This window comes from Carassius auratus, chromosome 9 (assembly GCF_003368295.1).
Source record: "Carassius auratus strain Wakin chromosome 9, ASM336829v1, whole genome shotgun sequence".
NCBI classification, from domain to species: Eukaryota; Metazoa; Chordata; class Actinopteri; order Cypriniformes; family Cyprinidae; genus Carassius; species Carassius auratus.
Genome location: NC_039251.1, coordinates 23082041 through 23100248, shown reverse-complemented (window position 1 = coordinate 23100248; position 18208 = coordinate 23082041). Strand labels below are relative to the sequence as shown.

General features: G+C 37.6%; 1 protein-coding gene across 2 annotated transcripts in view; it reads right to left on the bottom strand.

The window, feature by feature from the left end:
• Window positions 1-18208, bottom strand: part of LOC113108772 (pleckstrin homology domain-containing family M member 3-like) — a 45589-nt gene that overhangs the window by 1674 nt on the left and 25707 nt on the right. For both annotated transcript variants that reach the window (XM_026272073.1, XM_026272074.1), the window contains 2 exons: window positions 14988-15051; window positions 2947-3104 (listed from right to left, as the gene is read on the bottom strand). In XM_026272073.1, coding sequence (XP_026127858.1) covers window positions 2947-3104; window positions 14988-15051 — 222 coding nt within the window. The remainder of the gene's footprint in view (window positions 1-2946; window positions 3105-14987; window positions 15052-18208) is intronic.

Below are 18208 nucleotides of genomic sequence, written 5' to 3'. Positions count from 1 at the left end.
CTACAATCTCAATTAGGAGTGTCAATGGCCCACTTGAGAGATAGGTGGCGATAATACACGTATAAGTCTTAGACATAAAGCAAGAAGAAGAAGAAGATGCATCCTGCTGCTGAGAATGTGCTCAGAAAAGTTTGTGCATTTTGTACATTTCGAGGTGAAAAACTATATAAACAGCGTTCAGTTTCTTGCACAGATTGACCGTTTTGTGTCTTTACACATCAATATATTTTTAGCCGGGATTCCCATCCACTTACATTATAACACTGACTGACTGCAACAGTTTCAGTTAAAAATCTCAGTTTGTGTTGTACTGAAGATAAAGTAATCTACATCTTGGATGCCCTGGGGTAAGCAGATAAACATCAAATTTAAGTTTTTGGGTAAACTATCCCAAACATATAATTATATGCTATTTTTCCATGAAGGATCATACAGTCATAAGTTTTGGCAGAATACCCAATGACATTCAGAGTACAAATATACAAATATATATGTATACATATTAGCAAAGTATATATATGTGTGTGTGTGTTTCAACAGACAATATTAAGCAGCAATTGTTCAACATTGATAATAATAAGAAATGTTTATTGAGCACCAAATTAGCATAATAGAGTGATTTCTGAGAATCATTTGACACTAAAGGCTGAGGAAATGGCTGCTGAAAATTCAGCTTTGCTATCACAGGAATACAATTTTACAATGTTACTGTTTTAATGGTATTTTGATCAAATAAGTGCAGTATGTTTAGCCTGTATTACACATGCACCCATCTATCTATATATCTCTCTATGTCTGTGTGTGTGTGTGTGTGTGTATACCATAGGCTAAAAAAGATCACAGCCTATTTAAAGCTCCTTCTTTACTAGAACAATTAGGAGCTCCAGGGCTCCTAAGTCCTCTAAAGAGCAACAATTTCTTTCTGTGCACCATCATGGGCGGTAGTAGCCCAGTGGTTAAAGTTTTTGGCCTGCCAAGCCAAGACTAAAACCCAAGATCACTGTTGGCCAAGAGGTTGTGCCATACTAACCAGAAGTACTACTGGTGGTCTGTTCCAGGAAATGGTCTATACGTTGCACAAAAGCATTAAAAAGGCCTCATTTTTTAATACAATTTTTAAAAACTCTTAATTTGATTTACTCTTTACAGAAAATTATGAGTTAAACAGATTATTAGAACTGAAAATGTCTTACAATTTGAAGCACGCCCAACATGAATAAAACCTAAAGCACGCTAACAAGATAATACTAGCTGACGGGATGTCTATTTTAAATTGGTCTCTATAAATAAATAATTCTTTCCAACAGTAAGGATCCAAAGCCATAAGGGCTCTGGTGTACTTGCTCTTCAGAGAGGTGTGGTGGTGGTTTGTGGAATTTATGGATTTACAGTGGGGTGTGGAGACACCTTCTGCTCTTATGACCACACGTCTGAGCCCTATCGAGCATGTACTGTTACAGATACAACATGAAGTGCATACAAACACACCCAGAAAATTCTGGATAAACTAAACAGTGAAGCAGTTAGTGCAACACCTGGATCCAGCTGAACTAACAGACACACTCAAACTGCCTGGAAAGACCTGAATGGATCTATTAGTGAATAAATATCTACTTACAGTAATGCAGCAATTTGATTTATATAATTGCATGTAATTAATCTGTTTGTGCATTCAGTCCTTTGCTACATTGTGCTCAAAATAATATAGATAGATAGATAGGTTCCCCTTATTTAATATAGAATTTATTTGTGTTCTCAGCAGCCATTTCTTTAGTCTACAGTGTCACATGATCCTTCAGAAAGCATTCTAATATGCTGATTTATTATAAGTGTTGAAAATATTGTGCTGCTTAATATTGTTTGTATGCTTAATATTTTTAATGTGAAGCGAATATGCCCATCGCGTCCCTCGCTCTAGATTACTCGCAGGATGTTTTTTTGCTTCAATCATGTTATGTTTTTATTGAGGCAAATATCTCCCATTCTCAGCGTCGCGCTTTTCGCATCATTCATGTTACCTGGTGCGAATTCACCTCTATTTGTGAATTTTGCGTCTTTGAATTGACTTTGTATGTCAATCAGTTCGCACAAATAATAACATTTGCGTTTGGTGTACTGATACAGTACAGTACTGATCCCAAGCTTTTGAACGGTGTATATATATATATATATATATATATACACACACTCACACACACACACACATACAGTGTACACATATATACGCACAAATACATATAGAAAATGTTTTAAAAGGTCTTTGTCCATGATCTACCATGTTGACCATAAAATCACACAGTACAGAATAAAATATGAAACATTTTTATTATGAAATAAAAAAAACTGTAGCAGGCTAGCAGCCCTAACCAATCGTTATTGAGGCTTTATCAGTGTTGTTGTGTGAGTAGCTATGTTTAAACAGCAGCATCTGTTCTGGGAACTGCACTCCACTTCGCTGGAGAGTCTGTGAGATTCTAGTCACACTGATGGTATGAAGACCAGAGAGTGGTTTATCAGCTGCAGGCCATAAGAAGACAACACGCAGCATGCTGGAAAAAAGCTGAGATGCTCGAGGGATTAACTGTCCCCTTACACAGGGTGGCCTATCACTGCACCATTACACCCCAATCCACCGCCCGCTGGGTGTGACTAACATGAGACAGGGGCTGGACAATCATCAGCAATGAGCTGCAGACCATTTGACAGACAACTGGCACTTACAGTGTACAGAGCTGTGGGATTATAATACCATCATCATCAATGATGAAGAAAAGCTTTGATGTCCACATGTGATTTCTGTGCTAGGACACTTCCAAAATGACTTCATGCATCCACTAAAAATCATTAGAAACTAATTAGTATAAAAAAAAAAATCAGCATCTCAGCTTTCATAGACCTCCAAGATCACGAGACATTTAGAGGTGAAGCAGTGGCTACAGGTCTCACCTTTTGGTGGCATTCTCCTGGAAGGGATAGATGACCTGGCCAGTGTGGCAAAGCTCACAGATGAAGCCCTTCTCCCGGCACAGACTACAGCTATAGACGTGAGAGCTGGCAAACTTGATCACCTTAGAGAGGAAGGGAGCAAGCTTTCCATCTATGACCTGCAAGAAAGAGAAATATATATAGCAATAGTGGAATGCAGAGGTGGGTGATATGTCACTGTATTTCACGTTAACTATATATCACAAAGTCATTTTTGCTGTAAATAAAGTTGTTATGATGTCAGCACTTTAGGCACCATTACACACACACATCTTTTTTTTAATGTATTTTTTTTCACCCTCAGACTCCGAATTTTCAAATAGTTGTATCTCAGCCAAATATTGTCCTATCCTAACAAACCATACATCAATGGAAAGTTTCTTCATCCAACTGTCAGATGGCGTATGAATCAATTTCCTAAAATGTACCTTTATGACTAGTTTGGTGGTCCACTTCCACAAATAAGAAAAAAATATCTAATTACAAGCAATGGGACAAAAACAAACAAACAAACGTAAAGATACAAACTAAATAAAGAGTGCTTTAGATTTTTCATGAAATACTTCAGAAATGTAGTACATAGAACGGTATGACAGTCAGCTTTTTGTGCACACATTCCAGATGTATGTGCATAGAAACCATCTATCAGACAGCAACTACTGTGATAAACGCAACTCTAACAGCTGACAAATTTCTCCCAGTTTATTGTCCAAGACAGAATCTTACAATTCTGCAGAATGCATTGGCATATGTGTAAAATAGAGTGCTACACTGATGCAACTTCACAAAAACATTAATAAACAAAAATGCAAAGAAACAGAGGATGTGTAGAACTTTTTTGAAAGATGATTATCTAAAGTTTGTGGAATTTTCTGTGAACATTTTGCAGGTGCAGATTCTTTGCAGGCCAACCTATAAGCTTTAAACATGCTGAGAAATAGGATGGAAAAGCATGGAGGAGGAACCTAGGGAAGTGTAAAACGTGACCTAACTGATTCTGCTATAAAATGGGCTTCACTAAATGTGTTCAACAGCTATGAGAGAGGAGCAGGTTCAAAATATCCATGCAAAAATCTAAAATAAATTCCATTATCTAATGGACAGTAATCCTCCTGTTAACAGTTAGAGGTTTATCTGAGAATTTCAGCGACTGGACTAACACTTAAGAACATGCTACAATGGGAGCCAAGTACAAAAAAAAGACATCACATCAGGAATCCACATGAAAACTAATGAATGCTTCGAGAGTGGGGGGTTGGCTATGGCTTGAGGGTGGGGTAATTCCTTTTGGGAGACTGTTTGCAAAAAATAATATGTGAATGCCATTTATCGGCCAGAGTAGTTAAAAATCGGCCTGGTCTTTGAAAGCGGGGCGCTGAAGAAGGCGTATTGTGGGCAGCTGAATGAGACAGGGGAAGGGGCCTAGACCTCCAGTGCATATTCACCAAGGGGGCAGAGACAAGTGGCTACACCTGGCAGCACTGCGGCACACCAATTAAAGGCCCTGCCAGCATTCTTCAGCCCTTCCACAAGGAGCCAGGCAAAGAATGGAGGAGGAGAAGAGGGGACAGTGAAGCAGAGAGGAGAGCTTGGGAGGGTGGGACGCGAGGGCTTGGGGGACCGAAAGAATAAAGGAAGGACCACCACAGTCTCCCACGAAAGACGCGCACGCGCGCACACATATGCAGCGTGAACAGGAAGAATGGGTTGAAAAGGGGAAGGTTTGTGTGGGAACAGGGAATCTAGACTCTTCAGCCATGGTCAAAGTTGCCGGATCATGTTTAGTTACTTAAACATGGTTTGTAAGGTTATATTTGAGGGACGCTTTTTTTGCATGTGTGCATTAAAAAAAAAAAAGAAGTGACATTCAGCCAAGTATGGTGACCCATACTCAGAATTTGTGCTCTGCATTTAACCCATCCGAAATGCACACACACAGAGCAGTGAACACACACACACTGTGAGCACACACCCGGAGCAGTGGGCAGCCATTTATGCTGCGGCGCCCGGGGAGCAGTTGGGGGTTCGATGCCTTGCTCAAGGGCACCTAAGTCGTGGTATTGAAGGTGGAGAGAGAGCTGTTCATGCATCCCCCCACCCACAATTCCGTCCGGCCCGAGACTAGAACTCACAACCCTTCGATTGGGAGTCCTACCCTCTAACCATTAGGCCACGACTTCCCAGTAATATTATTACCTTATTTTAGAATCTGGGAGTTTATGAACTGCACTCTAAGATTATGATTTATGGCTATATAGGATTCATGAACCCAAAACGATCTGAATCTATTAATTTTATGAAACAGAGGGTTCCTAATTGTAAATAAACACATAACTAACTAAATAATAAAAAAAACATTATAGGCCATTTCATAGCAATCATTTTGCAGATGTATATTTATAATATAGTATATAAATATTGTTATATGATATTATATAGGATTTTTAAATGATAGTAAATAGTCAAAAGGTACCATACCATACACAAATACAATAACAATAATAATCTATATTTTTATACAGTGCATTTAAATGTAGCTTCTCTAGATAATTGTAATAAAATTATATCAAAATAAGAAATATGAATAAAATCAATAAAGAAAAAGAAATGAATGAGGGAATATTTAATTATTTAAAAATATTTTCATTATACCCAATTTGAGCATTTCATTATTAGAAAAAAATAGAAAATCTTCACATTCCACCAAAGCGCTGCTCAAGCCAGAAGGACTCAAGGCAGAAGACCCACACTGCTTTAAAGCAGTCACTGTCATTGCTTAATGAACATAGAGGTGATGCTATTGGTTTTCTCAGTAGAGGCACCAGGAGAGCCCTTAACCATCCATCCATCAAGTAGCTTTTAGTTCAGACACCCGTTTTTCTCTGTTTTTGGCTGACAGAAACATGAAGGCAATACCCTGCCTTTTCCCATGTGGAGGAGTAATATAGCAAGCTATTAAAGAAACGCTGCAAGCCACCAATCAAAGAGGCGGGGTGAGCACACTTGCCGTCTTTGGTAAAGATGATATATACTCCCCTTGATCAATGCTGACAGAGGGAGTAATTAAATATTTCAATAATTTAGCAGGCAGGGTGAGTGAAACAGCCAGTAAACTTGCACCAGGCTTGATGGGGAGGGACTGTGAAGAGCTAGAGTGCTTTTAAAGAGAGTTACTGACAAAGTAGTCAAAGTGTGAATTTATGCATGAAAAGCTACAGTTTCAACTGATTAAAATGAGTTACAGTAATTAAAATCCAGGGAGGTCAGTTAAATAGTAGGATAATAGTAGGATAGGTTTTGCACATACCTTTACATTTCTACCTCATAATGCCATTTCATTATATGTGTGTATATATATATATATATATATATATATATATATATATATATATATATATATGTATATATATATATATATATATATATATATATATATGTGTGTGTGTGTGTGTGTGTGTGTGTGTGTGTGTATATATATATATATATATATATATATATATATATATAGACACACACACACGTGTTTCTTCTATACTTATTCTGTATAATGCATCTACTGAGTTGATGCCTCCTCTTTTGCACCTTGTGTTTATAACCTTGCATCAAGCTGGTCTCTTCTTATGTACCTCAAACTTTGCACTCCATAAAAATCTTATTGTACTGTATATACACCAGAGGTCTCAAGTAACGAGGTACAAATACTTTGTTACCTTACTTGAGTGGAAATTTTGGATCTACACATTACTTGAGTAATTATTTTTCAGCTGACTTTTTAATTCTAGTCCTTACATTTTCACGCAATTATTTGTACTTTCTACTCATTACACTTTAAAAATAGGTTCGTTACTGCTATTTCATTTTGCCTTGTTTTCATTCCAGCTTGTCATCATTCAAAAAAAAAAAAAAAAAACCTACCCAGACAAATTGCGCCATCCAGATGAAGTGAATTGGATTGTGCTTGGATGAGAAGTATAAACATATACCATTCCGACACTATTGGTTTGTACGCGATCCATCGCACCAGCACATGACACAAATCACACTCCTGCAAGGACATAGCCAGTGTAGGGTTAGTTTATCAAAAAATATATTTCTTATAAGTAGGGTTGGGTATGGAACCGGTATGCACCGAACCGAATAAGGACGCAGATTTCCGTGCCTCCTTTCGGTACCTCTTAAATGCCTAAGCAATCGATTGAAATGTTTGTCCTGGTTTTCCGAAATGTAAACAAGAAGCAGAGGCGTCGCTAGGCTTTTTTAGCGGGGCTATAGCTTTTAGCACCATGAACTGTACACAACATTTCCAAATATTGCCATTGTCAGACTGGTTGTGCATTCAAAATCGCACTAGATTATTATTAAAATTAATGGCAAACTGATATTTCCTTCTAACACACTACAGCAAAAGATATAAATAACTTATTTATAAGCTATAAGCTTATTTACCAAATGGGTGCTTTCTCTTCTTCCTCTGCAAATTAAGCTACTGTAGGTAGTTCGGTAGCGAGATGTTTGAATAAATTAGCGATTGACAATGTTGTGATAAGTAGGCTATACCAACTATTAACTAGTAACTAATTAGACGCCACCTGATTCAAATATTCCACCAACGTTAAATAGTAATGACTTTATGAATTTCTTCACTGATAAATTAGATAACATTAGAAATACAATAGCGAATGTAGATTCTACAACATCTAACACTTCAGTTTCATCCATCGCACCCAAAGATAAACTGCAGTGCTTTACAAATTATCAAATTATAGGCCTATTTCAAATCTTCCATTTATGTCTAAAATTTTAGAAAAAGTTGTGTCTGCTCAATTGAGCACCTTCCGGCATAAAAATGATCTGTATGAAGAATTTCAGTCAGGTTTTAGGCCCCACCATAGCACAGAAACTGCACTTAAAATTACAAATGACCTGCTCCTTGCGTCAGACCAAGGCTGCATCTCATTTCTAGTCTTACTTGATCTTAGTGCTGCGTTCGACACCATAGATCATGACATACTCATAGATCGATTACAAAACTATACAGGTATTCAAGGGCAGGCTCTAAGATGGTTTAGATCCTACCTGTCCGATCGCTACCATTTCGTTTACTTAAATGGGGAGTCATCTCATTTATCATCAGTAAAATATGGAGTGCCACAAGGATCCGTCCTAGGTCCCCTTCTATTTTCAATATATACAGTATTGTTCAAAATAATAGCAGTACAATGTGACTAACCAGAATAATCAAGGTTTTTAGTATATTTTTTATTGCTACGTGGCAAACAAGTAACCAGTAGGTTCAGTAGATTGTCAGAAAACAAACAAGACCCAGCATTCATGATATGCATGCTCTTAAGGCTGTGCAATTGGGAAATTAGTTGAAAGGGGTGTGTTCAAAAAAATAGCAGTGTCTACCTTTGACTGTACAAACTCAAAACTATTTTGTACAAACATTTTTTTTTTCTGGGATTTAGCAATCCTGTGAATCACTAAACTAATATTTAGTTGTATGACCACAGTTTTTTAAAACTGCTTGACATCTGTGTGGCATGGAGTCAACCAACTTGTGGCACCTCTCAGCTGTTATTCCACTCCATGATTCTTTAACAACATTCCACAATTCATTCACATTTCTTGGTTTTGCTTCAGAAACAGCATTTTTGATATCACCCCACAAGTTCTCAATTGGATTAAGGTCTGGAGATTGGGCTGGCCACTCCATAACATTAATTTTGTTGGTTTGGAACCAAGACTTTGCCCGTTTACTAGTGTGTTTTGGGTCATTGTCTTGTTGAAACAACCATTTCAAGGGCATGTCCTCTTCAGCATAGGGCAACATGACCTCTTCAAGTATTTTAACATATGCAAACTGATCCATGATCCCTGGTATGCGATAAATAGGCCCAACACCATAGTAGGAGAAACATGCCCATATCATGATGCTTGCACCTCCATGCTTCACTGTCTTCACTGTGTACTGTGGCTTGAATTCAGAGTTTGGGGGTCGTCTCACAAACTGCCTGTGGCCCTTGGACCCAAAAAGAACAATTTTACTCTCATCAGTCCACAAAATGTTCCTCCATTTCTCTTTAGGCCAGTTGATGTGTTCTTCGGCAAATTGTAACCTCTTCTGCACATGCCTTTTTTTTAACAGAGGGACTTTGCGGGGGATTCTTGAAAATAGATTAGCTTCACACAGACGTCTTCTAACTGTCACAGTACTTACAGGTAACTCCAGACTGTCTTTGATCATCGTGGAGGTGATCATTGGCTGAGCCTTTGCCATTCTGGTTATTCTTCTATCCATTTTGATGGTTGTCTTCCGTTTTCTTCCACGTCTCTCTGGTTTTGCTCTCCATTTTAAGGCATTGGAAATAATTTTAGCTGAACAGCCTATCATTTTTTGCACCTCTTTATAGGTTTTCCCCTCTCTAATCAACTTTTTAATCAAAGTACGCTGTTCTTCTGAACAATGTCTTGAACGACCCATTTTCCTCAGCTTTCAAATGCATGTTCAACAAGTGTTGGCTTCATCCTTAAATAGGGGCCACCTGATTCACACCTGTTTCTTCACAAAATTGATGACCTCAGTGATTGAATGCCACACTGCTATTTTTTTGAACACACCCCTTTCAACTAATTCAACTAATTGCCCAATTGCACAGCCTTAAGAGCGTGCTTATCATGAATGCTGGGTCTCATTTGTTTTCTGAGAATCTACTGAACCTACTGGTAACTTGTTTGCCACGTAGCAATAAAAAAATATACGAAAAACCTTGATTATTCTGGTTAGTCACATTGTACTGCTATTATTTTGAACAATACTGTATGTTGCCCCTTGGTAATATTATTAGAAAATACGGAATTAGCTTCCACTGTTATGCTGATGATACTCAGCTATATATCTCAACGAGACCAGATGAAACTTCCCAATTATCTAAGCTATCAGAGTGTGTTAAAAATGTAAAAGATTGGATGACACACAATTTTCTCCAATTAAATTCGGATAAGACAGAGATACTAATTATTGGACCAAAAAACACTACACAGAATCTTGTAGATTACAATGTAACAGACGGATGTACTGTTACTTCCTCTACAGTCAGAAATCTGGGTGTTATATTAGACAGCAATTTGTCTTTTGAAAATCATATTTCCAATGTTACAAAAACTGCATTCTTCCATCTTAGAAACATTGCCAAGCTACGAAACTTGTTATCTGTTTCTGATGCAGAAAAGCTAGTTCATGCATTCATGACCTCTAGACTGGACTATTGTAATGCACTTCTAGGTGGTTGTCCTGCTTCGTCAATAAACAAGCTACAGGTAGTCCAAAATGCAGCAGCTAGAGTCCTTACGAGGTCAAGAAAATATGATCATATTACCCCAATTTTACAGTCTCTGCACTGGCTACCTATTAAGTTCCGTATCAGTTACAAATTATCATTACTTACCTATAAGGCCCTAAATGGTTTAGCTCCAGCGTACCTAACTAGCCTTCTACCACGCTACAACCCATGACGCACCCTAAGGTCACAAAACACTGGACTTTTGGTCGTTCCTAGGATAGCAAAGTCCACTAAAGGAGGTAGAGCTTTCTCACATTTGGCTCCCAAACTCTGGAATAGCCTTCCTGATAATGTTCGGGGTTCAGACACACTCTCTCTGTTGAAATCTAGATTAAAAACACATCTCTTTCACCAAGCATTCGAATAATGTATCTTTTTAATTGTGAGTGTAGTTGCATCTGATCAAAGGTGCATTTTTATTCATTAGCTTGGGTTAAACTAATTTTACTTTGTTGGATCAGCAGCTATGCTAATGATGTCTGTATTTTGTTTCTATGTTTCGCCACGGGATTTACATCCCGTGGTAACTAGGATTTACACAAACTCCAGTCTGGATCCAGAACACCTGAGAAGAGATGATGCTGACCCTCAGAGGACCTCAGATGATGCTAACCCTGAATCAACAAACAGAACTAACAATTATTGCTAAATGTGTGACTGAATCATATAATAACTTAATTAATAATATTGATAGTTCATCGTCTAGCTGACTACGTCTTGTTTTATTATTATTATTATTATTTTTTTTTTAAATCCTGTCAAATGTGCACAAACTACTAACTACTACTAAATATTGTAAAAACATAATTTTCTGTAAAGTTGCTTTGTAACGATTTGTTTTGTAAAAAGCGCTATACAAATAAACTTGAATTGAATTGAATTGAAAGTGAAATATTTATTCAGATTCATCTACTGAAGCACTAAAGATGCTTCAAAGTCAGGTAGCCCACTAAAAACAGCATCTTTGTGGCTTTGTGGGGGGCATGGGTGACGTCTGCCAATTCAACTTCCCCCAAATCCCCCACCTCTTGCTCCTATCTTGCATGTGCTTTGTCGTTAACTGCTTAATCCCCTAAAACCACAGTTTAGCGCCTACTTCTTCATCCCCTCCTCAGCCCTGGCCCTAATGTCCTTGCCCGCTCCATTAAACGGCAGAGAAAGGGCCCAGATTAGACAGATAAAAAGAGTGTGAGCTCTGTTTGGATAACACCCTCCCTGCCAGGGCCTCGCAAAACAGGATTACAACCAGCATGTGAAGAAGGGAGAGAGAAACGGCCTGCCAGGGTGAAGTGTGAAGTGGGCATGAAGTTTCATCATATACATGGACCGTGAATGTATTGGTCACAGTAGACCAAGTTCCATGTAGGTATACTTGAAGAACGATGGTTTTATGGATATACTGAAAGCTGATGTTTCTCATCAGGACCCGGATGTTGTCGTTTGAGCTCAATTAAGTGCATATTGTTGGCAAGACCAATGCGGTTGTCTTCGGTACAAAACATACAATTAGCATTTATATTGCACTCGTACTCGTGTCCATGTTAGTGCACTTGGTTAACTCTTCTTACTCTTCCAGTGGAGATATCAAACAAAAGGCAGTGGACAAACAAAACTGGCCTCTGGGCAAACAAATATGGTCAATGGGGTCATTTAAAAAAAAAAAAGAAGACTGCCCAAAACTCTGTGCTAACTGTTTGAACTAAATGGGGAGAGCATTTGTTTTTGGTCTATAGTGTTTGGAGTCTTCCTGGAGATAGTTCAGCATTCAATGACCTCGACACGGAGGGCGAGCATTCCAGAGCTGTGGAGGAACCGGCATTAAGTAGCAACACTAAAAGAAAATGGCTCCTTAATAAGGTAAGCCAATTAAGAAGCTGAAAGAGAAAGTAATGTGACGTGAATGAGAAATGCCTCAAAGTTGGGCCTTACAGGGGCAGTGGGGGAGACAGAATAATAGGCTTGCGGCGAACGCCATGAATAAGAGGTACACAAGAAGAGGGACAAAGTACTGACAGTACAGAGAGCGTTTTTAGAACCGCAGAGAATTGCGCCATTTCACTTCATAGATGCAAGTACGAGAAAAATAATTGTGACAAAGATAACAGGTTTAAAATATACTGGATAAAACAGAAAATATTACACATTTTTTGACACCCAGATGTGTTTGTAACACTGTACTCTGTTTTAAGACTCACAGTCCCAATACTGAGCAATCAAAACCTGTTTATCAAAACCTTGGCAAAGAGAGAGAGAGAGAGAGAAAGCACCTCTATTACAATTCATCATACTTTGTGTTAGAGGTTTAAAGAAACTGCTGTGTTTTGTGGCAAAAATAAAAAAAAATATTAAATAAATAAATATTAAAAAAATGTCTTGATTTATTTGAATTAATTAACAATTAAAAATACATGCATAAATTAAATTTGCTATAAATTAATAATAAAAAGAGAAAAGCTGTACTTGACATGTAGAATGTAAAAGATGTTAAAAATAGGTCAGAGAGGTAGTGTCAGGCTATGGGATGTTGGGGAAGAATAGAATGGAATGAAAGCAGAGGCAGGACTGTCACGCTTTGTTTTTCTGCCTGTTGCTTCTGAATGGCAGTAATTAGTTAGCTGGGTGGGGGCAACTTGGGGTGGAGAGGGACTCCAGACTCCCACCAGGAGACAGAAGGGAGAGGGGATGTGGGACAGGAGAATAGATGTTCTGAGAGCAAAAGAAAAATAAGGGCAAGGGTCACTCCTTAGAAACAGAGGAGTGACAAAAATTCATGCATGATAACAGGGGGCTGAGGAAAGGAGAGAGAGAGATATGAGAGCACAGTTTCTTATAAGCATGTCAATTTCTTAATTTTAGTTCAACTGAGAATTTTAATGACTGTGAGAATAGAGAAACAAGATGATGCTACAATAAGCCAAAAAACAGGAGCAAATTCAAAAATAAAAAGTGAATTCATGATTATAAAAAATGACAAATATCTTCCAGTGGGCTCTGAGAAACTGACTAAAATCAAACACAAAACAAGTTTTCATATGTCACAAAAATAAGCTTGTTCTTACTTTAAAGCATAAAGTCACTTCATTTCGCCAAAAAAAAAAAAAAAACTTTTTTAAAAAGTGTATATCTTCATTCTGTATCTCATGTAAATGTATCTTGTAAATGTATCTTGTAAATGTAAATGTATCTTGATTACACAAGACTAAAGTAGTTTAGATATTTGTATTGAAAAACAAAGACAAAAATACTAACAAAAGCATTCTTTTATGCAACATTTAATGCCACGATTTTATGAATTTAAGACTTTCTGTTTAGATTTAAGACTTTCATCTGTGGAAGGGAAAATGACTTTTCAAGACATTTTTGAGACCTGCGGAAATCTGGTTAACCGTATTAACAGATGGATTCACAACAGAAAGTGAAAAGCAGAAGGTTAATGTGTCATTGACACTGAGGCTGCACACAGATCTACAGTGACTCTGTGAGCGTCAGGGTTTGAGAGGAAGGGTGTGAAAAACACAGTTCACTCTCACAGCCTCTCAACTCCCACTGCCACATGACACTGAACAGACACTCCGCATGGCGATGATGTGTGCTACAGGTGTGTGAGTGTGTGTGTGTGTGTGTGTGTGTGTGAGAGAGAATGTGATGAAGTCTTTTATCAGAATCAGGTGGGACGAGGAGGAATGTGAACATACAGGCCCAGAAAAAGATGTTAACACATCAGCCACACAAAAATGCACGAATGTCCTGGATGTCAAGCATTTATTTAATTTATTTTGTCAAGCACACACACACAAAAAAAGTTTATTTTGTTTTAAATGAAAAGGCAACAAAGACAACTGTTTTGGATCAGAAATATTTTTTGAAGAAGTCTCTTATTCCCACCAAGACTGCATTTATTCAATTTAAAATACTGTAAATTATTTTAAAATGTTATTTATTTCTGTGATGGTAAAGCTGAATTTTCAGAAGTGTCATATGACCCATCATAAATAACCATAATATGCTGTTTTGGTACTCAAGAAACACTTCTTAGTATTGAAAACAGTGATGCTTCATATGTTTGTGAAAACCATGATACTTTCTTGGGCTATTAAAAAAAAAACTTATTTTCCCACTTTTACACTTTTTACTGATCTGATTTATTGCATGCTCACTGAATTAAATACAAAAAAAAAGAAAATAAAATAAACTAAAAAAAAAAAAACTTAAATTGTTAAACACGCAAGGAAAAAAAATATTATTAGATCATATTTATTGTCACATTGATGAATTATCTGTGGTTACTATGCTAGGACACCATGTAAAATTAATGATAGATCACTACACACATAAGCAAACATAAGCAAAAAAAAACTAAAGAAAAACTAATTTGATTGTCAGTGCCATTCAGGTTGATATGTTGCATCTATTGCAATGACATTTCATTTCAATACTTTTTGTTTTTGAGCTTGAAATCTCCAACATTCTACATCCTGCGCATTTGCTTATGAAATCTTTGTTAATTTAAGTACTCTTAAGTAAGTAATATATTTTAGAGAATCTTACTCCATTCAGCAGAAGATTTCCCACATGGCATGAAATAAGCATCAAAAATAAGCATGTGAGCCTACTTACATGTGTAAGTGTATAAAGAAAAAGGAAAAGAGATCAAATTACCTGCTGCAGGTCTGCCAATGAGTAGAGGTGCACATGCTGTAGCAGGTATTCTCTCGGAAAAATCCTGCAGAAACAGCGAGAAAAATCACATTAGAATGAAAAGCATATGCATATTACCTCAAATCATATCTGAGCCTGCACATATCTGTAAAAAAAAAATAAAAAACTGCATTAGCCTGTACACATATACATACAGATGCATTTCAGGTGGAACGCTAGAATCCCATCATCCCACCTCTGTAACCATGACAACATGGCTCCAAATTGCTTGGAAATGGGGGTTAATTCAATTGAATTGGAAAAAGGCTGTAAAATAGGCATTTAAAAGCACTACCCCTTATTATGGGTGAAGTGGGGCGGCTCTGTCTCTCTCTCTCTCTCCATCTGGCTAGCCATTATGGCCCTCTTCACCTCTCTCCTCCCATGAGCCTACACTCGCTCTTTCCCGCTCTCATTCACCCACGCCTGTTCACATTACAACTCAAGGGCCCACAGAATTATCCAGAAAAGAGGGGACGGGGAAAGCAACAGGCATACTGTGAGATGACGAGAAAGAGATGATACGCGGTTACAGGAGGCAAATGAAATGAAAAACTGAGCGTTATCGGTCTCATCTTAACCACACCACTAGTTAATGCATAATATCCACTGACAACTTAGCAAACAGAACAGATGAATCCTTCAAATGAAACGATCCTCATTGGAGATGCAAAAAAAAAATCTATTCATTCAGACACAATCCTATTGGTGTAGACACAGTACTATAGCTGGCTACTTGAACAGGATCCAGTCTTTTTTAACCACAAAAGGCTGGAAAATTGGATCGATTAAGTAGTCTGGCAGTGGAAACCAGTGAATCTTTACTCCTGCCCACTAATAGTTCATCCACTCCACTTCCTCAGCGGCTTGGGTCCATCATTAGGAACCCGTCAGACAGATGTTGCCAATTAGACACAGGCTTACAGGCCACAAACACAGCTAAGAGAAAGGAGAGAGGGAATTCATGGCATTATGACATGGGAGGAAAGTATGCTGGGTAGTTTTGAGCTATAATAGGGCATTTAGAAGTAAATGTAGCTATTATATTATATATACACAAAATCACATATGATTTAAAATAGTTTGTGTTGATGCATGTGGCCCACATTGATGTGTGCATCATTGGACATCACCTCAATTTTCAGCATTGGGGATTGTGGTGGATCTCCGTTTTTCTCATTCGCTGCCATGATTTCATTGCTGGATGAAGAGAAGTATGGCTATCCTCCAGACAGCCCCATTCCCAGCTCATCCCTCAGGCCTCATTAGGCCAAGCCATCATTACGGTGCTAATCTAAGTCTAAACTGAGGCATGGAGGCAGGGGGTGGGATGTTTACTAAGATGGGGATGAAATCTCTTTTCATTTGTTTATGGAAAGCTTAAGGGTCAAGAGACAAGAGAGTTGCAGCAGGTCTCATTAGTACAAATAGAGCTGATGACAGCTGCTTTGTTGTGTTCTTTTTCAAGAGATGTTGTGCGTTGTTTGAGATTTACGAAATATATGCATTAAAACCCAAAGACTGAGTTTAAATGTGCTGTCTTGACCATGTTTTATGGTTCTCAGATGTGTCAGAGAAATTAATTCATGAAAAACAAAGATCAATTTTGATCAAAAACAGCAATCACGTCACTACTAAATCCAAAGCATAAAGTGTATAGTTGCTTACTGAAGTTTGACTGCTGAAAAAATTACTTTGATTGATATGACCTTATCAATGAATCCAAATCACACAGCTCAACCAGTGTAATACAACTTGTTCCTACACAAATGATTCTTTAGAGCTGGTTCTTTTTAGTAAATCAGAAACATAAAGTATGACAAGAGTAGTTTGATTCCCAAACAATGATTATCATGAACCATTGTAGTGAATCAAAAAACACTTTAGTCAGATTCCAGAACCAATGGCTCTTATGAGTTTGTTCTGTAGTGTATCTACACATAGAGCCTGAAGTTAATAAAAAAGCTTACATAAACACAGTTTTTTTCAAAATTTGCTTTGAATGTATTTGTTATCGAAATGTTCTCATAACTCGTAATGGAAAAATTTGACATTCATTAAAAAATCGTGAAATTCATCAATGGAATTAAATTTTCCCCAAAATATTATTGGTTTTATTAACAAATTTAGTGCTTAAGATTAATAAAAGATTCGTAAATGAGACTTTTAAAGAATCTGAATTAATAAGAGGAATGCTAAACCAGAAAAAAATAAATAAATCAAATCTTTATTGTAATAATAAAGAGTTTTCCACTGAAGTGTTTACAGATCACACCTGACAGATTTGCGGCCTTAAGAGAGGCGTGAATGCCTAATAAAGAGTCTGGAAACCACAGAGCTCAAAGCTTTACATACCCGCAAATCTGATATAACAAGTGAGGTATTACTGAACATCTTAGGAAGGCTGACAAAGAAAAGATATTGCATTGACAAGATTCCAAGCTCTAATGCGCTATCTTCTGTATGACAAGATGAAATCCTAACTTAATCCCTGCGGATGTGTTGTTACGCTGATTTGCCTGCCTTTGTCAAGCTTGTTCAAGTCAGGACAGTGTGTGAAAAGAAACCTGCATCTCTCGGGGTGTTCATTTACTTCTGGTTATGGTGACAGTCTATCTTTTGGCTTTCTATCTCCTCAAGCATAAATTCATCTCTGCTCATGGCAGAGCTCCATGTCTATATCTTTTGTCCTTTCTCAGGGTAAATACATAGAAGTGTTTACAGTGGTGGTAACCAGGCGATATGGGGCTTGTTGTCGAACAAAAGAGAACCAAATCCGTCCGCAGTAATCAGAGGGTGGACATAGGAAACCCATAAGCAAGAGACTGTATGCTGATTTTGCTCTTTTCTCTCGACTGCCTGTGGATAGGTAGGCTTTTATGACAGAGAAACTGTAGGATATGCTGCAGTCTGTAATTGGTCAAAAGCAAAGAAAGAAGAAAAGTTTGGAGGCACCATATTTATGTAAACAGAGTTATTGTAGCAGTTACAGAGAATTGTGCAAATTTTATACAAACCAACTATTTAGACAAATGAAAAATAGCATTGTATGAAACAAAAATGGTAAGAAAGTTCCAATTCTATTTTAAGTAAACTCACTCTAAAAAGATAAACGAACAGACGCAAATACACGCAACCTCCATTTCTCTCACTCTCTCTCTCTTTCTCACTCTCTCTCTCTC